The sequence below is a fragment of the Pongo abelii genome, chromosome 23, assembly GCF_028885655.2.
Source record: "Pongo abelii isolate AG06213 chromosome 23, NHGRI_mPonAbe1-v2.0_pri, whole genome shotgun sequence".
NCBI lineage: Eukaryota > Metazoa > Chordata > Mammalia > Primates > Hominidae > Pongo > Pongo abelii.
In genome coordinates, this window is record NC_085929.1 from 36587412 (window position 1) to 36614430 (window position 27019).

General features: G+C 37.9%; 1 protein-coding gene across 8 annotated transcripts in view; it reads left to right on the forward strand.

Annotated features, from left to right (window-relative positions):
• HORMAD2 (HORMA domain containing 2) overlaps positions 1-26663 on the forward strand; it is a 95771-nt gene extending 69108 nt beyond the window's left edge. For 7 of the 8 annotated variants that reach the window (XM_009234250.4, XM_054543317.2, XM_024239754.3 and 4 more), the window contains one exon: positions 25652-26663. In XM_009234250.4, coding sequence (XP_009232525.3) covers positions 25652-25756 — 105 coding nt within the window. In that variant the 3' untranslated portion in view covers positions 25757-26663. Of the gene's footprint in view, positions 1-13106; positions 13227-25651 lie in introns of those variants that run through there. The other variant, XM_054543316.2, reaches the window with a different exon arrangement.
• The last annotated feature ends 356 nt before the right edge of the window (positions 26664-27019 follow it).

The following is a 27019-nucleotide window of genomic DNA, read 5'->3' on the forward strand; positions in this document are numbered from 1 at the left end:
GAATTGTCTCTTATGTCAGAGGATATTAATTATCTCTATATAGAGTCTTTCTCTCTGTGTGTCTGTGTTTGTTTCTTTTGTTTATTGTTTCCTCCTCTTCCCCCACCCACCTCCTCTACCTCTCTCTCCTTAGAAGTCCTCAGAAGACTGGCAGTCCTTGGTTGTCTGCTCACATTAAAGAGTGGGGGGACTATGAATCTCTGAGCTTGTGGATGAGGCTTGCTGATTGTGGCCTTCATTATTTTAATAGAAGACCTGGACAAGCCTTTGGGAGAAGTCCCAAAATCTGTATTTTAAAATCTTTCCTCTTGATCAGTTTCCCCAGCATGCAGGCTAGCCAACAGTGTTTTGGGGCCCATATAGAGATAGAGGACTGAGGGTCTCTGCATTCAGGCATTCAGTATACATGCTTTCACTTAATTCCTTGATTCCAGTACCATAATCCTGTCTCAACTGTACTTTGTATTCCATTATCCAAAGACTTTCTATTACCCTCTATAGAGAATAAACCTCTGATTTTATCCTAGGGTGGAAGAGGAACAACTGTTTGGCCCTGCAAAATTGGGGAGGGAATCTGAAGGTTCCAACTGTTTCATAAATGTCTTTCAGTTGGTCTTTCTTATTTTAGCTCCTCTACCTACCCTCTCTATCTCCTCTTCCAAAAGTATCTGATGCTGGAAATTATTTAGAATGACGTGCATTTGACTGGTCCTCGGTTTAGTCCACTGCTGGTTTAGGTTTCTTGGCTCTGCTATTTTAGTTATTTCTCTTGCATCTGCCTCCTGGCTTCCAAAATTTCATTGTCACTGTTTTTTCACTTGTTCTTTCTTTCTGTTTGTTTGTTTGTTTGCATTTCTGCCTTTTAAAGAAATGTCTTTTCCTGTCATTCTAGAGGGGTTTTTGGAGGAAACAAAATAAATGTGTGTGTCAATCTACCATCTTTATCCAGAAGTCGGTAAACATATTTATAAAAACATAAATATGTCAAGAGCTAGTTTATAGGACAAGCAATGCAGTTTTCTTTAAACATTTTGGTCTGAAGTATAAATATAATACTACTTTAATTCATACAGGATTTCTGAGAATTGGTAAAATATTGCTTAAGAATTTCAACATGAAAAATACTTCCTAATACTATAAAAATACTACAAAACTATATTTGAAGAATTTAAGTATAAATGGCCTCAGTAAGGAATAGTAGCTCATAGTCCTCCACTTGGAAATAAACCCCTCAGCTGTGTTGAAGACCATTGGAGATAATAAATGACATTATCTGAAAATATTTGCATGTTTTAAAATTTCTTACTCATATTATATCTTTTTAGAGATTGCCAGAACATCACTAGTCTCAGTTTAGGAAAAAAAATTACTAATAAAAGATAGTTTGAAAGATGACATAGATACTTTTGTAGGAATTGATGAGAACACACAGAGAGATCAAATTCTTCCACTTGGTTTTGGATGCTTTGTGTCATTATCCTGACTTTGTTCAAAAGTAAGACTTTGAAATTCTCAGAGTAGGAAAGGAGAAAAATTTGAATGAAGCTGGTCTAAACATTAGGTAGAAAAAAAGCCTTCAGATAATCCTGATGACACTTCTAGTTATCTGTTTGCTTCCTTTCCTTACCAAATTTCTCACAAGATGCTTTCTATTTGCTGTACCCCTCCTTACCAGCTTTTCCATGCAGAAAGCTGGCTTCTTCCCCCACCTTCACTTCCCCAACTACTCTCTTCAAAATAAACAATGACTTCCTAATTAGTAGATCTCACAGTCTCTGTTCCTTTTTCATTCTTCTTGGTCTATTTTTATTTTATTTTATTTATTTTTTAGAAACAGTCTCGCTCTGTTGCCCAGGCTGGAGTGCAGTGGTACAATCATAGCTCACTGCAGCTTTGAACACCTGGGCTCAAGTGATCCTCCTGCCCCAGCCTCCCAAGTAGCTGGAACCCAGGTTTGTGCCACCATGCCTGGCTAATGATTTTTTGTAGAAATAGCATCTTGCTTTATTGCTTAGGCTGGACTTGAACTCCTGGGCCCAAGCAGTCCTCCTGACTTAGCCTCCCAAGAAGCTGAGACTACATTTGTGTACCACCACGCGTGACTAATTATGTTTAAAAATTTTTGTAGAGACTAGGCCTTGTTATGTTGCCCAGGCTGGTCTTGAACTCCTGGGCTCAAGCAATCCTCCCACCTCACCCTCTCAAAGTGTTGGGATTACAAGTGTGAACCATCACACCCGACCTTGATCTTTTTTATATTGATGATATATTCATTTTAAAACAGTCCTTCTTATTTCTATGATATACTTATTCTTTTTCCATCTGCTCTCATCTTTTTTCCATCCACTTCCCTCTTTTGCTTTTGTTCTTTCTTCCACCTCTAATTGTGGGCATCCCCAAACATCCCCCAAGATCTTTGACCATATGCTCTTCCAGCTCTATGTGCTTTCCTTTGGAAGATTCATCCATTCTCAGGGTTTCAAGCGTCACGTGTATGCTGTTGACTTCCATATGTGTTATCTTGAGCTCTGATCATCCCCAAGAGCTCCAGTTCTATATCTTTAACCTTCTTTTGGGCATTTGTACTTTGAGTTAACACCGTCATGTCAAATCCAGTATGCTCGTCTTTTTATTCACCACTGCCTTCCCCTTTCCACACATAGAACAAGTTTCTCTACCCAGTTTCCCTCCCTCTCAGCATCACCTTTATCTCAGTGTCTTAAGTTCAGACTCTTGAAATCATTCTCCTGCATTATCCTCATTTAGTCAAGTATCAGAATTCCCCTAAGCCTTCCCTTTCCAGCCTGTTCTTACCGCCAAAACTCAAGTCCAGACCTTCATCCTCTCCTATCTGAATTACTATCACAGCCTCAAGGCTCTCCCACAGCCTCCTGCTCTATCCTAGATACCACTGCCACCTAATGTTATTTAAATATAACTTTTATCCTATCACTTCCCTAATCAAAAATATCTCATGAGTCCTATTTCCGGCATCAAGTCTAAACACCTTTTCCTGGCTTTCGGGCTGCTTGTAGCCTGGCTCCACCTTATCTGTCTTATTACCCAACATCTTCCCCTTCCTTGAGTTAGGTCAGTTTTCTCACTGTCACAAGAACTGGCCAAGTTCATTTCTTCCCCTATATCTTAACAAGTGTATTTTCTCTTGTCCAGAATGCCTTTCTTTCCATTGGCCCAAATCATATCCATTTTGCAAGAGAATTGTCTATGCTTCCTGTGTCCAATTCCCTGCTTTCTGTTCTCTTTGACCCACTTTAATCAAGCTTTTATCACCACCACTTTACTATTCAAGCCATAATTCTTATTACTTTCCTATCATTAGTCACTTTCTCAGTCTTTCCCATCTCAGTAAATGACACTATCATTTACTTAGTTGCTTCAAACCTAAAAGCCATCCTTAGCTCTTCTCCCTCAAAACCTATATCCAGTCCATCAGTGAGTCTAGTGAGCTTTCCATTCAAAATATATTTCAAATCTGGCCACTTCTCACTATCTCACTGCTACCACTCTGGCCCAAGCAAACAGTACCTCTCCAGTGGTCTCCTTGCTTTCATTTTTGCCCTTGCACAGTTTATTTCAAAGCATCTTTAAAGATGTCAATCTATGCATGTCACTTCACTGTTTATGGCTTTTAAGGCCATACCTGATCTGCTCTAGCCCAAGGCTCTGACCTTACCTTCTTTCAATTTCCCCTTACTTCCTCGTCTCTATTTTCTCCGGCCTTCTTTCTGTTTCTACAATAAGCTAAGCTTTTTGACACCTCACTTACACATGGACACATTTCAGAATAGTCACTAGATAGGTTAGAAAAGAATAAGTGTTTTCAGTTTCCACAATATTTGTCACTAAAATATGTATTATATTAACGGGAAAAACTTTTTTCTAAAATCTACATTTTTGTATAAGTTTATTTTTATTTTGAAATAATCTCAAGCTTACAGAAAACCTGCAAGTACACAAAAATCATGTTTTATTTTCTGAGCCATTTGCTTTATCACTCCTGTATACTGTACTATGCAATTCCTATAGGCAAGAATATTCTCCTATATATTCACAATATAACCATCAAAACTGAGAAATCAGCTTTGATTCATTACTGTCATCTAACCCTCAGATTCCTTTCAAGTTTTTCCAGTTGTCCCAGTAATATCCATTATGGCAAAAGGATCCAGGTTAGAATCATGTGTTGTATTTAGTTAAATTTCTTTAGCTTCCCTTAGCTTGGAACAGGTCCTCAGTCCTTCCTTGACTTTCATGACCTTGACATGTTTTAATAGAACAGGCCACTTATTTTTTGAATGTCCTTCAATTTGCATTTGTCTGATGTTTCCTCAAGATTAGATTCAGGGTATGCATCTTTTTAAAGAATAACATAGGGCTGGGCATGGTGGATTATGCTTGTTATCCCAGCACTTTGGGATACCGAGGCAGAAGGATCACCTGAGGCCAGGAGTTCAAGACCAGCCCAGGTCACACAGCAAGACCCGCATCTCCTAAAACTTTTTAAAAAGTTAGCTGGGTGTGGTGGCACTTGTCTGTAGTCCTAGTTACTCCAGAGGCTGAGGCAAGAGGATCACTTGAACCCAACAGTTTTAAGGTTGTAGTGAGAGCTATGTTCACACCACCACACTCCAGCCTGGGTGACAAAGTGAGACCTTGCTTTTTTTAAAAAAAAGAAAGAAAGAAAGAAGGAATATCACAGAAGTGGTGCTGAGTAATCTTTACTTCCTTCAGGTGGCACATGATTTTGATTTGTCCCATTATCAATTATGTTTTATTTGGTCACTTGATTAAAGTGGTGTCTGCCAGCCTTCTCCACTGTAAAGTTATTTTCCCCTTTGTAATTAATAAGTAGTTTATAGAAAAGTACTTAGAAACTATGTAAGTTATCCTTATCCTCATCAAACTTCCCATTTATTCACTTATTTATATCAGTATGGACTCATGGGTCTTTATTTTATCTGTTACTATCATTATTTATTTTGATGCTCATATTCTGTAAGATTTTGCCAGTGGGAGCCTCTTCAAGTTGGCTCCTGTGTTCTTTGACATGTCCCTCTAATTAAGCACTTCCTTACATCCTGTCACAAGCTGTTCCAGACTCGTCTTGTGTTTTCCCTGTTCCAGTCCTGGAATCAGCCATTTCTTCAAGGATCCCTGGTTTTTCAGTGGTTCCTTCTAATAGCCACAATGTGGTTTCTCTCAGTGGACAGAACTAGAGAATATATGTATGTACACACACACACACACACACATCTATATTTATGTATCTATATGAAAACTCATGATTTCACACCTAAACCATCAATGCCAATCCAATACTATAGAGCTCATTCTAGCTTTATCACTTTCTATATTTGTAATTTTTCTCCATCAGTGAGAGAACTGGCTGCCATTATCATTAGCTTATTTATTTATTTGATCAATTCCCTCAAATGTAACCAAACTCCCATCTTTGCCACCTTCGTTGTACACATATAGACATCCATATCACACCTCTAGGACTCTTGACTCTGCTCCCCAGACTGCCTCCTCACCCTGCTCGAGCTTTGACACTCTGCCTTGGGCCTTTTCCCCATGTAGTTGACCCTCCTTACCCTGCGCAGGCTCCAACTCTGGCATTCCCACTGTGGGTCACCCACACTTGTGATGTCCTCGTTACTCCTTTCGGTACTGACTCCCCAAGCCATGCTCACCCTCCACGTGGTTGCCCTCCTCACACTGCACAGGCTCTGATACGGATGCTTAGCTTGCTCTGCCCCACCTGACATTGGCTTTAGGATTGAGCTGTTTCTCAAGAATTGGGAAAAGGAAGAAGTAAGACCATATTTTATTTAGAAAATGCTTCCTACTTAGTGTAGCTTTCACTATGAGTTGAGAAGGCTGTAACATTTCTGTTCCCTTTGACCTAAAAAAGCGTATATTATTAGTATTCATCTGCCTTAAATACTGTAGCAATCAGTGGACCAGGAGCCAAATCATTTTTGAAAGAACACCTAACCTAAATGAACGTAGAAACAAAACAACCAGATAAAAAAAGAAAGATTCCTTCACATTTTTTCATTTTTTGTTCAAATGCTTCTGAGACACAGTCTCAGAATCACTGTTAAGTGCTAATGATTAATAAGTTCATGAACCTTACATTTTGAACAGGGTAGTTTCTGACGCCTGAGGCCCTTGGATCAAAATTAATTGTATCTTTTAAAACTGAGAAATGAAAATATTTAGTCACAATAACATTACTGTCATTCAGTCATACCACAAGATTTTGCAAGGCAATGTCTACATTGAATTGATTGTCCCTTGAAACTTTAGAACTAAAACCTCTGCAAGATTGTCCTTGATAATCTTTTCACGGCAATAAAAGCACTGACAAAGAGTCAGGGCGTTGTCATCAAAGAGACTAAACTCCTGCAGACTACAACTTTCCCAGGACAAAAATATTCAAGTTTGCCTCCAAACCTCTTCAAGATATAAACTAACCATTCCAAGAAGTAGCTTTTTCAATCCTACTGTTACTCTAAATTGTCTGAGAGGCAAATTTAGCCTTTTTTCTAAATTAAGATATGTTATTATTGGACTTTTGTTTAATTCTAAGCCAAAATATACCCAAACTCCCACTGCATTCCTTGGAAGCCGTAGATGCTGTTGAAGTGCTCTCTTGGCCACATCTCACTCCTTTAGGAGTCAGCACTCTCCATCTGTATCCTCTTGGAGACCACGAAAGGGAAAACAGCCTGTGATTTCTCCAACCAGGTGGGTCAGATTAGCTTTACAGTCCACTTACAAGGAGACTAACAAAGCTCCTCTGTGGGTGTTTGAGCACATTTTATGAAACTGCTGATGACCTCATGAGCCAAAGAAACCAGGTCTCACATTGTGGACTAAGCCTAAATATTAATACTACTTTATATTTATGTGGTGTCTTTTTTCCAAGGAACTCCAGCCTCTTTACAGACATTATGTCACTAATCCTCAAAGCATCCCTGTTTAGTACATGGCAAATATTATCCCCCTCCCTTTTTTTTTTTTTTTAACAGTGATGGAAACTTGCAAGTTGGTGATGGAACCCAGCCCCCTGGTTCTTAGTCTATGCACTATGCCATAAAAAAAGTCAGACGAATACTTTTTCAAGCTATTCATTGCTTCTTGGGTGGGATTTAAGAGGATGTCTTGGCTTGTATGCATTTCAGTTTTCCGTGTCTCTAGCTTCTATGATCCTCTTTTTCTTCTTCATTGTAAGTCAAGCATGTTCAAGCATATTTATCTTCCACTGTTGCATTTATGGGAACACTAAAAGTTTATAGCTGAGATTTGAAGTGAAAGACTTCGGTATTGAATATGTAATTTCACTTATCACTCAGAGATCCCTTATACTTCTCATAACCTAAAAGAAATTAGATTTTTTTAAAAAATTCACCATGCCAGCTTAGAGCACATTTCATTTATAGAAATCACATTTTCACCAAAATTAGGTAATGTTCAACTAAATACAACCAATTTGTGTTGAACTATTAACATGTACCAGATATTATACCAAACACTTTCAAATACATGATCTTGTTTTACATATATTAACACATATGTAATATTCCATGTGAAACTGTTAGATTTAATTCTTAAGTGTATAAACACTCTCCTAGAGTAGGGCAAAGAAAAAAAAAGAGGCATTAATAGAAATATGGCCTCAGTTGTTATATCCAATAAAAATAAAAATAAAAGAGCTCCCTCAATTCTCTCAGTGGAAATCCCCAGTGTAAATATTTCCACAAAAGAGGAAAATGTGGGTAACTTCTAAAAATCACCAGGAGTTAGCTTCATATCTACAAAGTAAAAAAAAAAAAAACAAAACTTAAAAGTTTGGTTCCTACATAATCAACAACTATACAAAGCATAAAGAAGAGAATAAAACACAGCCATATCTAAGGATGACAAATATTTCTTGATTTCACTTGGTTAATCAGGATTATTAAAACCAGGAATTATGAACTGTAGTGGTATAGCTCTTTCTTTCTTTCTTTCTTTCTTTCTTCCTTCCTTCCTCCTTTCTTTCTTTCTTTCTCTTTTCCTTTTTCCTTTCTTTCTTTTTCTTTCTTTCTTTCTTTCTCTATTCCTTTTTCCTTTCTTTCTTTCTTTCTTTCTTTCTTTCTCTCCTCTCCTTTTCCTTTTACTTCCTTCCTTCCTCCCCTCCTCCCCTCCCGTCCCTTCTCCTTCCCCTTCCCCTTCTTCCTTCCTTCCTTCCCTCCCTCCCTTCCTCCCTTCCTGTCTCTCTCTATCTCTTTCCCCCTCCCCTTCTCTCTTACTCTTTCTTTCTTTCTTTCCAAGGTCTTGCTCTGTCACCCAGGCTAGAATGCAGTGACGTGATCCACAGCTCACTGCAGCTTTGACTTCCTGGGCTCCCGCGATCCTCCCACCCCAGGCTTCCAAGGAGCTGGAACCACAAGTGCATGCCACCACTCCTGGCTAATTTTTGTATTTTTGGTAGAGATGGTGTTTCACCATGTTGCCCAGGTTGATCTCAAACTCCTGAGCTCAAGCAATCTGCCCACCTCGGCCTCCAAAAGTTCTGGGATTACAGGCGTGAGCCACTGCGCCTGCCCCTGTAGTGGTAAGACTTTAGTCACAAAAAATCAGTTTCACATCTCATTTTAAAATTCTTTTATATGAACTACTGTCATGTTTTTCAAATTGGTGGACATCTGTAGCTTCACTGAATTAGAATGATGCCAGTGAAATGAGAGACAATGGGGAAAAATTAGAAAAGTTCTTCTGAAATAGGGCAGAGAGTTTCAACTCTTAATTATTGAATTTTGAAAGCCCTCGGAATAAAAATGTACCATATGCCCTGCTGTAATACTGTTTCACTCTGCTCTCTGGCCCAGCTAGATTTGAAATAGCCCTACATTTCTAAGTAAATAGTGCTTAATTTGAAACTGAGAAGCCCTACCACATCATGGAAAATCTTTATAGGTTGGAAAATATGTATATTATGTCATACTTTAGGTATATAATCTAGCCATATTCTGTAGCATAGCTTTGCTGCAGTTTATACTCAACAACCTTGAGTTTTTAAGAAAACGTATTTGTATATTCCAAATGTTTGGTTTATCTTTCATAGGAAATATTAGCCAAAAGGAATACCCTGTATTTCAGGTAAAAACTTAGTGATAGGGAAATTTAAAAAGTGTTAGTCAAAAATCAAATGTTTGCCCTATCAGGGTTGCCAGCACATGACTGTGCTGATTGTGTACTGCATAATTCCGGGGATACCTAAAACATAGACAGAAATGTGAATGACACCCCTGGAGCTGAGCAACGCCTGGCAGCCCTGATTTTAAGTAAATAGTAAAGCTTTTGAAAATGCTCATTTTTTTTTTCTGATTCACTACTGAAGACCAGTTGTGAGCTGCAGGAGGGCTTTTATTATTTTTCCTATTTTTTTTGTATATGCAAGGTCCTTATTTTTTCCTCTCCATGTTGGTTCCAAAGGACTTCCTTACTGACTGAGCTTCAGCACACTGCTCTGGCATTCTCCCAGCGCTAAGTTTTCATGAGTCAGGGAAAATGTGTGCACTCTGAAAAGAAGCTTGTCAGACATGCTTAGCCAGCCCAGGGCTAATTTATGAAGTCCCTCTCTCCATTCTTCTTTTCCATCCACATTCTTACAGCCTACTGCTTGTACCTTTATTTAGCCCTGACTTCATCTTACCTGTGTTGGATGTTAGTTAGAGTTTGTTGTTTACATATCTGTGTTCCTTACTGCCTTGAACTCTACTGCCCATCCCTGCTGTCCTGCTGCCACTGTGCCCTGCCCTTATCACCACCATAGCACTTAGCATGGTGCCTTGAATCTTCTGCTTGACTGACCCTCCTCTTTTACCTTTCCATTCTTTGATTTTCTTTCATTTTCTTTAGTCAGGAGGGAAATATGTATTCTCTAGATGGGGAGAATAACTGGAGGAATGGGAAGAAAGCTCACCTCCATAAAAGACCAAGAGTGGCCCTGCAGTTAGTTCTGTTACTTGGTCACAACCCTCCATTTCCTCATTTACTCTTACTGTGGTCAGGCCTGGCCCAGATTTAATAAAACAACTTGAAGAGGGTGATATCATGAATTTTATTCCAGTTTTAAGTTTTTAGTGATACAGTTGATTTTGAAATGACAACAGTACAGATGGTTTTTGCAAGGATGTAAAAGAAACTAGTAACAGTGGTTGTCTTTTAAAGGGGACTTGAATGGTTCTGGGATAGCAGGGAAAGTTTCACTATATACCTTTATATTACCTTTTGAATTGCATATTATGTAAATGTATTAGCTATTGAAATAGATACATAAAACTAACAAAAATGGAAGCAATTAAATAACTATACTTGAACTAAATTGATGCTGTAGAAAATTCTGTTAATTACAACAAAGTGTTTGAATATATTTTTTCAAAGCTAGATCAGGAAGAGGAGAGGTATGATTATTCTCATTTTGTGTTAGAAATTTTGAAAATGTTTCATCATTTCCTGCATAAATAATATGAAAATTAAGTTTAGGTGTGTGCTCCTTATATAGAACTTATCCTTACTCTAAACACTCAACTACTTCACTTTAGGGGTTTTTTGTTTCTCTTCAATTGAATTTAGGGCCAATTTAAAGTGAAAATCTGACTTCTTCGTGACTGTATCTTGCAACTCTGCCTCTGCCTTGTGTGGAGGAACTTTACTGGGGAGGCCAGAGTTCCTAAGTGTTGTCTACTTTGGTCTCTCCTTCCTGCCAGCAAGAGTAGGCAGTTATGACCTGAGGTTTAGATATTGCACCAATAGAGATCTTCCATCTTAGACAATTTTCATACCAAAGTGGTCTTTTTCTGATATTTTATAGGACCTATCTCTATAGTCATTTCTGTACTTACAGTTGTGCTATGTTCCTCTCAACACCTGCTAAAGCACTTATAGAGGCTCATGTTCAAGCAAATGACCTACATAGCAAGTCTGTGAGAAGCAGGGTATTGCATTTCCAATTCTGTATTTATTATCTGTTCATCTCTTTTTTGAAGAATCAGCAAACGTATGTCAAACTTTAGTACATCTAATGACACCATCATGTCATTGCCTGTAAATTTCCTTTATTCATGCCACAAACCAAGAAACAACTTTTTCATTTTTATAATTACTTCAAGTATGTGCTTGAGCGTGTTTATGTATTTAATGTATCCACCTTTAACTACCACGGAATTCATAATTATTTACTCAGGCATTTGAAAGTAAGAAAGTAACTGACATTTTTCTATTGAAAAGTATTTAATAATGTTTTAGAATATTTTATAATTTTTAAAAGCCTAATAAACATTATTTTTTTAAACGTTCTTTTTTACCTTTGCAAATAAAGCAAGATTGCAAATAAAAAGATTTTTACACTAACTTTTTTTATCACTTTGAAATAAAGAGGATAAAAGAGATTAAAGTAATAAAAATGTTGATTATTATAACCATGTCAAGTAATAGAAAACACAATTTAAACAGAATTAATAAACACACTGATATGAAACTTCATATTTTTAATTTCAGTTTAATTATATTTAATACAATTTACACATGAATACATTCTCATAGATAGTTCAAAAACTGTCAACAAGGATATTCCATGCCTTTTCCTTTGCATTTAAAATACACACACAGGGTGGGCATGGTGGCTCACATCTGTAGTCCCAGCACTTTGGGAGGCTGGGTTGGGCCGATAACTTGAGCCCAGCAGTTTGAGACAGCGTGGGCAACATGGTGAAAGCCCATCTCTACCAAAAATACAAAAATTAGCTGGTCGTGGTGATGTGTGCCAGTAGTCCCAGGTACTCCGGAGGCTGAGGTGGGAGGATTACCTGAGACAGGGAGGTCAAGGCTGCAGTAAGTCATGGATGGCACCACTGCACCCCAGCCTAGGTGACAGAGTGAGACCCTGTCTCAAAATACACACACACACACACACACACACACACACACACACAGGATATGTTGTTTAATACGGCAGCCACTAGCCACATGTGGCTATTGAGCACTTGAAATGTGGCTAGTTTGAATTGAAATGTAGGTATAAAATATATGCTGGATTGTGAGGACGTACTACAAAAAAAGAACGTAAAATATCTCCATCATTTTAATATTCGCATATTAAAATGATACTTTTTAATATATTGGGTTAAATTAAGTATTAAATTTTAATTTCATCGTTTCTTCTTACTTTTTAAAATATGGTTCAAATTTAAAATTATTTGGTGTGTAATTGTGTCTTGCATTCTATTTCTATTAGGCAGTACTGTATAGGTATATACATGCAAACATTTGATTTGTGGACATCTTTTTTTTTTTTTTTTTTGAGACAGAGTCTTGCTCTGTCGCCCAGGCTGGAGTGCAGTGGCGCAATCTTGGCTCACTGCAACCTCTGCCTCCCGGGTTCAAGCAATTCTCCTGCCTCAGCCTCTAGAGTAGCTGGGATTACAGGCACCCACCATCATGCCTGGCTAATTTTCATATTTTTGTAGAGACACGGTTTTACCATGTTGGCCAGGCTGGTCTTGAACTCCTGACCTCAGGTGATCCACCCACCTCAGCCTCCCAAAGTGTTGGGATTACAGGCGTGAGCCACCACACCTGGTGATTTGTGGACATCTTAAAATCACAAATGCAATAATATTGTCCTTTTTTTAAACTTACTTTTTTCACTTAACATATGTCTTACAGATTTTTCCCTATTAGGATACTTAAATGAACCTCATTCTTTTTAACTGTGGCATAGTAATCCTTAGTATTAAAGTGTTCTAGGTTTATTTCAAGTTTTTTATATTGATGAACATTTAAGTTTTTACTTTTTCTTAGGAACATTGCTTCAGGAATGTCCTTGAACATGACTCTTTGTTCATATATGGGAGCATTTCTCTAGGATAGATACCTAGGGGGCCAGAAGATATTTGAAGTTTTTTATTATCTGGATATAGTCCTGTTCAAAGATTGTGTTACCTCAGAAAAGATGCTTATTTTTTATGGTTTTGTCATTTTTATAAATCATGTGCTGATTTTCTTTTCTTTTTTTGTTTTTTTTGAGACAGGGTCTCACTCTATTGCCCAGGCCACAGTGCAGTGGCACAATCTTGGCTCACCTCAACCTCTACCTCCTGGGCACAAGCAATCTTCTGCCACATCAGCCTTCTGAGTAGCTGGGATTACAGGCAAGTAGCACCACGCCCAGCTAATTTTTTGTATTTTTTGTAGAGATGGAGTTTCTCCATGTTGCCCAGGCTGTTCTCAAACCACTGGGCTCAAGTAATCCACCTGCCTCAGCCTCCCAAAGTTCTGGGATTACAGGCATGAACCACCATGTCTGGCCATGTGCTGACTTTTTTTTTATTTTTATTTTTATTTTTGTGTTGATTTGTTATTGTGGTAAAATATACATAATATATAATTTGCCATTTTAACAATTTTTAAGGGTACAGTTCAGTGGCATTAAGTGTATTCACATTGTTGTGCAACTGTCACCATTATCCATTTTCAGAAGTTTCAGAAGTTTCTTCATCTTCTCTATACCCATTAAACAATAACTCCTCATCTCCCTCTCCCCATAGTCCCTGGCAGTCATCATTCTATTTTCTGTCTCTATTAATTTGACCACTCTATATACCTTACACAGGTGGAATTATATAATATTTGTTCTTTTTTGACTGGCTTATTTCACTTAGCATAATGTCCTCAAGGTTCATCCATGTTTGAGCATGTATCAGAATATCTTTCCTTTTAAAGCTGAATAATATTCCATTGTATGTATATACCATATTTTGTTTATCCATTCATCTATTGATTGACAGGTGGGTTGCTTCTACCTTTTGGCTATTGTGAATAACGCTGCTATGAACATGGGTGTACAAATATTTGTTCAAGTTCCTGCTTTCAGTCCTTTTGGGTATGTACCCAGCAGTGGAATTGCTGGATAATATGGTAATTCTATTTTTAATTTTTTGAAGAACTGCCCTACTATTTTCCATAGCAGCTGCACCATTTAACATTTCTACCAGCAATGCACAAGGGTTCCAGTTTCTTCACATCATCCCCAACTTGTTATTTTCTGTTTAATTTTTAATAATAACTATTATAATGAGTATGAAGTGGTATATCTTTGTGGCTTTAATTTGCGTCTCTGATGATAGTGATATTGAGCATCTTTTCACGTGCTTATTGGCTAATTGCATATCTTGTTTAGAGAAATGTCTCTTCAAGTCCTTTGCCTATCTTAAACTCAGGATTTTGTTTGTTTTTTTTGCTGGTTTGTATTTTAAGAGACAGTGTCTCACTATGTTGCCCAGGCTGGTCTCAAACTCCTGGGCTCAGGCGATCCTCCTGCCTCAGCCTCCTGAGTAGCTGGGATTACAAGTGTGAGCCACCATACCCACTAAAATCAGGTTGTTTTGTTGTTGTTGAGTTGTAGGAATGCTTCATACATTTTGGACATTAACCCATTATTAGATATATGATTTGCAAACATTTTCTCTCATTCCATGGGTTGCCTTCTTGATAATAGCATCCTTTGATGCACAAAAGTTTTAAATTTTGAAGTCCAATTTACCTATTTTTTCTTTTGCCTTTGTTTTTTGTGTCATATCTAAGAAATCCTTGTTAATTCCAATGTTATGAAGATTTTCCCTATGTTTTCTTGTTTTGGCTCTTAGTTTTAGGTCTTTGATCCTTTCTGAGTTAACTTTTGTGTATGATCTAAGATAAAGGTCCAACTTCATTCTTTTGCATATGGATATTCCATTTTCTTAACAGCGTTTGTTGAAAAGACTATCTTTCCTCATTGAAAATCATTCGACCATATACATGAGGGTTTATTTCTGGGCTCTTTACTGTACTCCATTGGTCTATATGCCTGTCTTTATGCCAGTACCACACTGTTTTGATTACTATAGGTTTGTAGTAAGCTTTGAAATCAGGAAATGTGAGACCTCCGACTTTGTTTTTCTTATTCAAGATTGTTTTGGTTATTTGGAGATCCTTGAGATCCCATATAAATTTTAGAATAGGTTTTTCTATCTCTGCAAAAAATTTTATTGGGATTTTGAGAAAGGTTGTGTTGAGTCTGTAGATTGCTTTGGGTAGTATTGACATCTTAACCATATTGTCTTTCAATCTATGAATGCAGATGTCTTTCCATGGTCTCATCATTTTATACATTTTATATGTTGCTTAAGAGGATCTTCTCAATGCTAAAGTTATAAATAATTTTTTCTATATTTTGTTTTAATAGATTTGTAGTTTGGGTTTACACATTTGTTTCCTTAAGTTAGCTGGGATATTTCCCCCAGTATGATAACTTTTTCCCATTTTATTGGTACCACCTGAATAGTCTGCCCGTTCCCTGGTAATTGAAATGCCACCTTTTTTGTAAACCAAAGCATAGGTTTGTTTTTAGATTTTTCTCTTCTATTTCACTGATCCATATATCTACTCTTGTGATATAATTTTTAATTACCTTAATTTTATAGTAGCTTTTGATATCTGGTAGGGTAACTGTTTCCCCTCATTCTTCTTCTTTTTCTTTATTCCCTTTATTTTTATTCTTCTTCTTCTTTTTCTTTATTCTTCATTATTCTTCTTTTTTATTCTCTTTATTATTATTATTCACCTCATTATTCTTCTTTTTCATTATTCTTTCTTTTTAAGGTTTTCCCATATATTTTCTCTTTCAGATGACTATTAGAATCAGCCTAACAAGTTCCAACAGACATATTATTGGAATTTTGATTGAGATTACATTTATTTGATGAATTAATCTTGGGAAACTTATCATTTTTATAATAATATGCCTTTGTGTTTTGAGGAAACATTATTTCTAGTGTCTATATTCCTATTATCACCACAATCCCTAAGAAATTTTCTATTTACTTGTGTAATATTCAAGATTGCCATGTAGAATAGCTCTGTCCAATAGAACTTTCCATGATAATAAAAATGTTCTGTATCTGTGATGTCAAATAGGTAGCCACTTACCACATGTGGCTATTGAGCACCAAAAATGTGGCTAATGCAACTGAGGAAGTAAATTTTAAGTTTTATTTCATTTTGATTAAATGTAAATGGCCACATGTAGCTAATAGCTATCATATTAGACAGTACAGCTTTTCAATGTATGAATAAATGTGTAACTGAACACTTTTGTAAGTAGTAGAGGTAGTGTAGCAAAGAATTATTGATACCTACTGTGTGAAAGACATTGTGTAAAGCATTGCAGAGAGGCAAAAGGCCATAAAATTAATACACATGAATTCCTAAATAAAAATCCAATCCAGGTATAAGACAATTTGTTTACAAATATTTCTGTTGTCAGAAACATTCAATTACAAAAATGTAGTGTGGATATTCATTAGAAAGAAAGTTAATGTCAAATTAAAGGAGCAAGAGAGGCTTTGTGGATGAAGTACTATTAGAAATTGGCCTTGAAGGAATTATTCAAAATTTAAAAGAAAGAAAGTAATGGAAGATTTCTGTTTTCCTAAATCTAGAGGAAATAGAGAAGAGGGAAAAGAATGTGGTATGTTTGGAGGATTAGTTCCCTTGGTTGCTGTAACAAATTACAAGTTTGGTGGCTTAAAAAATAAAAAATGTATTCTCTCACAATTCTAGATGCCAGAAGTCCAAAAGCAATATGAGTGGTCTGAAATCAAGATGTCAGCAGAGCCACACTCCCTCTGGGGGCTCTAAGAGAAGTTCTATTCTTTGCCTCGTCCAGCTTCTAGTAGCTGCTGGCATTCCTGGTCACAACAGTCTCTGACCCTGTTGTCACATTGTCTTCTCTTCTGTCTATGTTCACATCTCCCATTGCCTCTGTCTTACAAGGATACATCTGATTACATTTAGGGTCCACCTGCATAGTTAAGAAGAACTCTCCATTTCAAGATCCTTTATTACATCTGTAGAGATGCCCCCCTTTTATATTTTTGCCATGTAAGGTCACATTCACAGGCTCCAGAATTTAGGACATGAACATCTTTTGGGGCTCATTTTTCAGTGTACCACAAATATCCAATTTGCCTGGAGTTGGGGATTCCTGTGGCAGTAGGAATTATGATAACTGTCAGTCACTGAATGACTTGCACATGTGAGAGGTTATACCAAGTGCTCTATCTGTGCTATTCCATTTACTCATTACAAGAACACTGTGTAGGCATTAGGAGACGAGGGATGAATCTAAGGTGACTGTTTTCCACCTTTGATGACTGGGAAATGATGATTTACAGAAATTGTAGAGTCATGAGGAAAAATTGGTTACAAAGGAAAAACAATAAATTTGACTTTGGCTGTGTTTAGTTTGAAGTCCCAATAGGCTGTGCCCAAGGAAAGATCAACCCCAAATAGAAACTTAAGGGCCCTACAAAGAATTCTTATAGTCTGTTCTATAATTTTTTACCTTGGTTTCTCCCTTTGGGTTGAAGAAACAAATTATAAAGAGCACTAAACTTGAAATCAGGAGACTTGGGTTCAAAACTTGCACTTACCAAATGTGTGAACTGGATAAGTCATTTCACTTCTCTGAGCTTCAGTTTCTACATCTGTACAAGAGAAATAACCACTCCCCCTCCCATCACACACAGTTAATTGTGAGGAATAAATGACATAACATATGTGATTTTTTAGTATATAGTCTGTTGTAAGCATTCAAATGTTTAATTTGAAGGTAATATGTCTTAAAGCTATCTGGATCCTAAGTAAAACTCTACATTATTTTTACAAATCTATGATCAACTGCTTTTCCCATTGTCCAGATGACCATTCTATACTTTTACCACTTAAGTGTTTTAAGTGCCACCCAAGACCAATTTACTCCCTTTCTAAGCAGATGACCTAAACTCTACTTCATAGAAATAATTAAGTTCATCAAACATAAATCATTCAACTTTCTGCTCTCATATTTAAATGTTTACCTATATCTGTATCCATTTTACCTTATTCCTTTGGACCTCAGAAGAAGTAATATCCTTTCTTTTGTCCCAAGTGAATACTTCTTTAGATATGTGCCCTTGATGCAATTTCCTTCATCCTTAGCTCCAGGTCACATAGTCAATGCCTGGTGGACATCTTCATTTGGGTATCTCATTCCAATTCAGAATATTGAAAACAGAGTCAGTTGTTTCTTCATCCATCCTCCCTACCATGTTTCTACCTCCTACTCCCTCAACTTCTATTTCCTATCTTGGTCACTGGCATTACCAGAAACTTGGGTAATTTTTGTCATGTTTTACTCCTTTCTTTACTATACCTGTGCTTATTCCAATTAATGATCAAGACATGGTAGGGCTCAGGTTCAGGCACTCATTCTGTCTCTCCTGAGCCCTCTATCCTTTTAATGTTTTCCCTCTAACTTCACTGTGGCTTTTGGTCTTGCTCAGATCATTCCTTTTCTGAAGTAGCCTCATTGCTTCTCGTCTTACTCCTCTCCAATCCACCCTTCACACTGCTGCCATAGGGATCTTTCTAAAACAGACCTACTCTTGGAACCCTTCGGGGCTCTCCATTACAAACTCCCATTACAAAGTCCAAACTTTAAAGAATGACATTGTCTGACCCAGCCCACCACTCCCACACCCTTCCTGTTAGCCCCATTGAACTATACCCAATTCCCCAGAGGTATCCTGCTTTATATCCCTGTACCTGTGCTCCTTCTGTCTAAAATGTGTTATCTGCAACCCCATTTCCTAATGCTGTTTGCTTGGTGAATGTCTGCTCATCTTGCATTACTTAGTTCAAGCTTCATATCCCTTTTGAAGCCTTGCCAGGCCTCCCCAGAAATAACTGATAAGATCTTTTTGGAATCCCTGCTGTACCCTATACATGACTCTGTCATTTCCTCTGTAACCTGTTCGTTTCTCCGTACCAGGCCTTCTTTGAGGACATGAAGTGTCTTGATCAGCTTTGTATCTTTAGTGTTTAACACAATGTCTGGCACAGAGAAGGTGCTCAAAAAACATTTATCAAATAAATGAATTAATTATAAAACTTTTAAAGTCATATGATGCCTCAGAGAAGGGAGTAAGGAAGAACTTATGTAATAACTTTTGGAGATAAATGGAAATATCTGATTATGAGCCTAAGAAGAATACACATTTACCTCCTAAGTAGAGATAGTCATGGTCCAGAACTCTGATCACAAACTACAGAAGATAAAGAAATTAATTGAATGGGCAAACCCCTCATAAATCCCAGTAAAACATGAGACATTTCCCAATGTTCTCTTGATGTGATTTCCTCCATCCTTAGATCCAGTTCACATAGTCAACGCCTGGTGAACATCTTCATTTGGACATCTCACATCTAATTTGGAATCTTAAAAACAGAGTCAATCATTTCTCCATCTATCTTCCCCACCATTTTCCCACCTCCCACTCCCTCAACTTCTTCTATTTCCAATCTTGGTCAATGGCATTACCACAAACTTGGATAATTTTTGTCATGTTTTACTCCTTTCTTTCCTTTACTGTACCAACATATCAAGAAAGCTTACAGCTCCACTGGTGTTGGACATTAAGTATTCTCTCAAAGCATTTGCTTTCTTACTGCTTATTCATCACAATGTTAACATAAACTTCATTTATGTTAATAGCATTTATTTTATAATTACTGTTGATCTACCTTTCATTGTGCCAAAAATATAAATGTTAAGGGAATCAAAACTAACATCAGTGGTATAACTTACATTTAGGGACACAGATCCTTTGAACCATAGAAATCTTTGATCTGGAAACTGTCAAATCCAAAGATTCTAGACATAAACTTAACTACAAATTTATACTGGTGAGGACTGGTTTTCTCAAGAGAAAACATTTTGCCAGATCTGACTTGAAAAATAATTTTGAAGTGAGCAAAATTCACTACACTCACCCCAGGCACAAAACTCACCGTATTTCCTGGCTGCCTGGGGCTGCCCTCTCCCTTGGTTCCCCATGCAGGTCTACCTCCTCATGCAAAACAAGTACCGTGCCCTGAACTGCCCTTCCTGTGTCACAACATATCTGTCTTTTTTCCAAAGCCTGTGAGGCTGTGCTTTTAGTAGGCTGACACTTGGAGACCACTTGGTAAATTCACTTACACTAACATAATATTGAGTAAAAATTCCAGGGGAAATTACATTTTTAACAGGAGCATGTTGGATGCATAATACCTAACCATAAGAGCTAATCCAATAAAGGGACATTTCCCATCATCTCATATATTTTCCATGTCTTTTCATGTTTCATTGTCTTTAAACATATTGAACTTTCTGCCTAGAATAACCTCCCCCTGCTCCCACCACCATTTCCAGTCTGGTGAACTGCTGCTCTTCCTTCAATACCCAGCTCAATGTCTCTCTTCTAAGGAGCCTTCTCTGAATTCCCCAGCCTGAGTTGGTCCCTCCCTCTGGACTTCTATAAAACTTTGTGTACTTGTCTCAATTTCTTTAATCTTTTAGTCAGTCTTCAAATGACTTCAAGGTGACTTCTACCCTCACCAATCCAATGCACTAAGTAAACCCCATGTGGTGAAATCAAGTGGACATATTTGAATCCTCATCTTCCTTGCCCTCTCAGCAATACCTGACCACTATTGACCACCACCTTTTAATTTCTCCACTCCCTCTTCTTAAAACCCCCTTCCCCTGGCTTTCTCGACATGACAGTCTGCTAGTCTTCTTTTATCTCTCTCTTTCTCAGTCTCCTTTGTTGGCTCATCCTCTAACAAATCTCTAAACGTTAGATTTCTTTAGGCTATGTCCTGATCCCTTTCCCTTCCCACACTCTGATCTTTCAATAAGCAAACTCTTGCACACCCATGGCATTAGTTATCCTCCATATGCTTATGACTTTCAAATTTACATCTCCAACCCAGACCTCTTTCCTGAACTTCAGACTTCCACAGATAGCCACCGATTCAACATGTCCACGTGAAGGTTTTGTAGGCACTCCAAATTCAGCAGGTTCAAAACTCCCTTGTTCTCAACCTGAGAGAACAGCACCTCCATCCATGCAGTTAGCCAAACTAGAAACTGGGAAATTATTATTGACCCATCTATCTCTCTCTTACCATGGTATCCAATTGGCCGTCCTCCTGACTCTACCTGCCAAATATATCTCTCAATTTTAACTTCTCTCCATCTCCACTGCCATGCAAGTTATCACCTGTCTACCACAATAACAGACTCATCATTTGTATCTGCTTGATGTCTCCATTACATTTCTACACTGCAGGCAGAGTGCTCTTTGAAAATTCATTCATCAAAAAGTATTTATTGAACCTTTACTATGTCAAGGCACTTGCTAGATAGTGATACAAATGTAACCAAGACGTGCATATTCCTAATCTCCTAGAGCTCTATACAGTCTGTGATTGGGAGACCTAACTTATTTGGGATGGAGAGAATTTCTCTGAAGAAATAATTTTTTTATCTGGGATCTGAAGAATGAGTAGGAATCAGCTAGGCAAAAAGGGAAGGCAATGGAGGGGAAAGAACATTTTAGGCAGAAGGAACATCATGTGCAAATGTTTAGAATCAAGAGGAAGCAAGGTATGAGAGCAAGATATGAGGCTAGGCATAGCCAGGGCCTGAGGAGTCATAACTCTAACTGGGAAATACTCAGGAGGTCTAGTAGCCCCTCAAACAGCCTGCCAAAGTAGATTAGTGAGTGGAGGTGTGAGCATTTTTCTGAGGAGAGAGTGCATAGCTTTCATCAGGGTCTGTGACACTTTCCCTCCCCTGAAAACGTAAAGAACTATGTCTGGGGTATGAAAGTCCATTTTTGGACTTTGTCCTAAAAGCAATGGATGACATTGGAAAGTATGAAGCCAAAAAGTAACATGGCCAGATTGTAAAATCCATGGGGCAGGAATTTTTATCTCTTTTGTTCACTGATAGGTCCCAAACACCTAGAAGAGTGCCATGCACATAGCTGACACTCAATAAATAACTGCTGAATGAATTGCCGAATGTCTATTTTGGCATTACATTGTATTGCATTATATTGTAATTGTGTACTTAATGTCTCTCCTTTACAAGGCTCAGTTCTGGGAAACCAACTGTGTCTCATTGATCTTTATATTACTAGAGATATGTTTTTAGTGCCCAGCTCATGGCCTAGCTTAAAATCAGTTTCATTTATGCGTTCATTCATTCAGCCAATAATTAAAGAGCATCTACCAGATGGCAGGAACTGAGAATACAAAGTTGATGAAAATATTGGGGCTAGGCGCAGTGGCTCATGCCTGTAATCCCAGCACTTTGGGAGGCCAACGCATGCAGATCACCTGAGGTCAGGAGTTTGAGACTAGCCTGGCCAATATGGTAAAACCCTGTCTCTACTAAAAATACAAAAATTAGCTGGGCATGGTGGCGGGTACCTGTAATCCCAGCTACTTGGGAGGCTGAGGCATGAGAATTGCTTGAACCTGGGAGATGGAAGTTTCAGTGAGCCGAGATTGCACCACTTTACTCTAGCCTGGGCAACAGTGAGACTCCATTTCGAAAATAAAAAAAAAAAAAAATGGCACTAACCTCAAGGAGTTTACACTCTGGATGGGAAGACTGGTAAGTAGGCCTGATAATACTGCATAGTAACTCCTACAAAAGGGGTTAGAACAGAACACAGCCGTGGGGGTGTCAGGGAAGCCCAGCAGGCAGAAGAAACTATGGAGCTGCCCCTGGGCCAAATGAAGAAGAGAGGAGTAAAGCGTGGGAGTGGGCATTAAAGGTAAAGTCCAGAGTAGGGCAAGCAGGGCCCATTAGAACTGCAAGTGGTTAAGTGTGGGGGAAGATGGAGCTGCAGAAATAGGCCAAGGCCACAAAGCACCTAGACTTTATTCTAAGGTCCACGGGAAGTTATTAATGGATGACTGATGAAGCAGAAGAGCAATGTGTCAGATCTGCATATGAGACTACTTGTGCTCCAGAGTGGAGAATGGATTGGAGAAGCAGTCATAGTGCGAGTAGGGACCAGTGATTGGGAGAGATGATGTTTGCCTGCACTAAAGAAGTAATGGGAATAGAGGACAATGGATGGATTTGAGAGCTATTAAGGAAGTAGGATCAAAAGGAATTAGTGATTAATTAGATGCTAGCATGAGAATGATGGAGTAGTCATGGATGATTCTCTGATTGTTAACTTGGACACCTTGGGTGAGTGAGAATGAAGATTGGGAACAGGCTTAGAGAAGCAGATGATGAATTCCAATTTGGGCAGACTGCACTTGAGTTTTCTTTGGAATACCCATGTGGAGACTTTTAGTCGGCAGTTGGATACACACATGGATCTGAAGTTCAGAAGGAAGATCTAGGCTGTAAACATAAATGTGGGGGTCTTTGCTTATGAATGGTAATTGATTCCTAGAAGTGGATGAGATCACTCAGGGAAAGTGTGGAGAATAAGGAGAAAGACAGCCAAAGACAGAACTTTGGGAGAACATTCAAGTAACAAGCATTTTTAAAGGGAGCGAATAAAGGAATAAGTGATTAAAAAGAGTCATTTAGAAGAAGGGATCCCTTCTAGAGCTTCCCAAATACTGCTACCAAATCAGCTGGCTATCCTATTTGTGCTTAAGGCAAAGCCTACTTTTTGGCTTCCCAAATGGAGAATATGTTACTAAACCAAAGATGGAAAGTAGGGCAACATCATATACAGAAAGCATATCTTCAGGGCTTTTTTCAGATATATATGTGGATACTCTACTCCTGAGGCTCTATTGGTAAACAGATCATAGTAGCGTCTTGTTAGTCTGCATCAAGAAACACTTAATAATTAAAAAAGAAACACTTTAAAAAGCTGTATGTTTAAAATATAATATGAAAAGTATTAGAAGTCATTTGATGATCATCTGATGTTCAGATCATCCAGATAATCTTTCTAGCCTGCCTGATTACTGGTCCTTTGCTTGGCTTGTTGGCTTTGGCGTCAAGTGTACAAACTCAGCCAGTTGGAATACACCTGAAAATATTTCTCAAATGTTCCTTTGTGTGGATAAATTTGTTGGTTTATATAGTGTGTATATGTTATTTGTCTATGTTAAGAAGTGTCCCCTGGCTGATAACATACTTGTTTTTCAGCCCACAAATTTTCTATAAACCATTGAGAGTTCCCAGGCCTCACTATTACCTTGAGATATTGAAGATATTTTGACTCACTGCAATAAAATTACAGTTCTGCAACTTGTAATTAAACTTTGGATTTATTTGAACAATGGAAGAAAAAAGAGAACAAAACTATTAAACCATCAGGTCAACTGGTCAGTTGAGAATTCGTACACTCATCTTCTCTTCTTTCATGTGTACCCAGATTTGATAGAAGTGAGGATAGTTTGGTTTGAATGGAAAGCATGGCCAAGCAACAAGCTAACTTTTACCAGATACTTTTTTCCTACAGTCAAACCATAACAAATTCATCTCCTAGATAACAACTTGGTTTTTGTGCTTCGACTTTTTATGTTGCTATTTCCTTTCCTTTAGAGCAGCCCATTTCAAATTTTTATGTGTAAGTAAACGAGTTATTTGAGGGGCTGCTCTATATACTTTCTCAGAGTTTTGTATAGCTACTGTCTTAGTATAAGCCAAAGGGAATTTGTGGTTTCTGAGATCAGAAATTCAACTGCTTTCTAAAACTGAAGGATGAATTAGTACTTAAGTTAGCCATTTTGATACACAATCTTTGTTCCTAAATGGCACTTAAATGTCTTATTTGCACTTCCACTATTTTGTTATAATACCATATCAATAATAATAACATGCCTCTCCTACGAAGGACAAAAAGGATAATTTTGGAAACTCTGCTATATATTCTCACAAGTCTTGCTTTAAAAAATATATATATATATATCTTATTCCATGGATAAGATATATTCCACGGAATAAGATATATATATATATCTTATTCCATTTTCCTTCCAAAGAAAAAACATAGGACATGGAAAAACCTTTCCTCCCATCTAGTGGCTGGAAAATATATAAATGTCCTCTATGTGTTTCTTGGAATTCCAGGCATTAGGGATTGTTTGGCAGATTATAATTGTTCACCCAGTTAAGCAAAAATAAGTTCTAAAATCTTTACCAAAGCCAAACTCAATGGCAAAATATATGTCTATAATTATTCACTAACCAACTTCCCTTTCATCAATAACACACTCCTCAGTAGAAAGGTTATGGTTCTTCTTAATTCATTATTCTGAACATACGATAGAAAAGACAAGGCAGTATGTCTCTGCTACCTGAAATTGGGACTTAAATTACATTTGCCTCTAAAGCAGTCAGTGCCCCAGATCTCTCCTAAACCTCAATTGCTTCTTGTTGGCCCCACACCTTAACAAGCCTTCTCTCAAGAGTTGGATGTGTTGAATTCACTAGAGAGAGCCAAGAAACTGTCTCAGAAACTGGCTGCCTCCAAGGGACCTCAGCTCCTGAAACTTGGAATACCAGACTCTGATACTGGCAGCAGGGCCTCTGTGTAGGGCCAAACCAGCCCACAGGAAAGCAGGTTTGGATCCGTTATGCAGCTTGAGGGATTAATGCTTGGTCTACCTGTCTTATATATGTCTTGTGCAGATGTCAAAATCTCTGCTGAATTGTGCCTCTCTCTGGTGATTCTCACAGATTCAAAGAATGAATTTTGTGTGCAGTCAGCAAAGTTCTGAGTGCTCCAGGAAGAAGAGGAAGGTCAGTGAACCAGTGAAGGTCTTCATCCCTAACAGAAAATGAAAGCTAAATACTCCTTCTACATTTATTTTAAAATAAGTTTATTTTGTAAAAACATGCATAAACTGTCTTAGCAGGAAAGTAAATTCCTGTTACCATAACCTTTTTCTAAATTTTTTGCTCAATTTTTTTTGTCAGTTGCTAAGTGCTAAATTACTGGCCAGGAAGGACGTGCGTCCACTTTGCCATAAGGAAAGAGGGTCAATAGGGCTGCCTCTGGATAGCATTACTTCAAAGCTGGGTTAGAGATGAGGCACCTTTTATATTATATTTGTGAAAGAACCACAGCTGCTATTTTGGAAAGAAGCTGTTGTTCTCAAAGGAAAGACATAATTAAACTCTTCAGCTATTTAGACTACTGTGAAATGTTTTGACTTGTTGTAACCTGTATACTGGAATCCCTCTCTAGCTGTATTAAAAATTCCCACAGAGTTGCATAGGATGTGTGTGGAGGTCTGTGCTTATCCAGGTGTGATTTATGTGTTAACCTCAGTCACGAGGTTGATCAGCTAATTGTGGGACCAAAATGTGCCCTGCCTCAACTCTGGCCCCAGGCCTTGTTCTGTTATCCAATCCGCAACACGGAACATGCTGCAATTCAGGAGTCTGGCTCTCTTTTTAAGACCTATATTAAATATTTCCCAAGAAGCACTTCAGTTTATCAGTCTGTAACCTGCAAATGATGCTATTAGTTCCCTCCTTATTCTGGAAGAATTTGGATAGACTTAATTGATGATTAGTATGAGATGAACAATAAATGACTTAAAGTGTTATTTCTATTATTTATATAACATGAGATTTAGTAACTTATAAAATGAGGTTTAGTAATTTAATTTAAATTGATAGGACCAATAAGTTAAATGTTAAGTGTGTGACTTATGGTTAAATAAAATGAAAATACAAGACTTTTTTTTTTGCTCATCTTTTTTAACACAGAAAGGAAAAGTTTCTTTGCTAACATCAGCATCTCTCCAAATGTAAAGTGTAGTGAGAACATCAATAACTGGAGTGCTTGTTAAAATATGGATTACTAGGCCTGCCTCATTTCTACTGAATCAAACTCTCAGGTTCAGGCACTGTGGAAAACTCTCCAGATTCTAACACACACACATACACACACACACACAAAATGGAGAACCAGCGACCTCTGACCCAGACTAAAGTGAATCTCTGTAGGAAAATCCCAGGGAGCCTGCCTGTTCAGCACTGCCCCTTGCCAGACTCTCAGCCATTCTTGACTATCTAGGGCAGCCTACCAAACTGGGG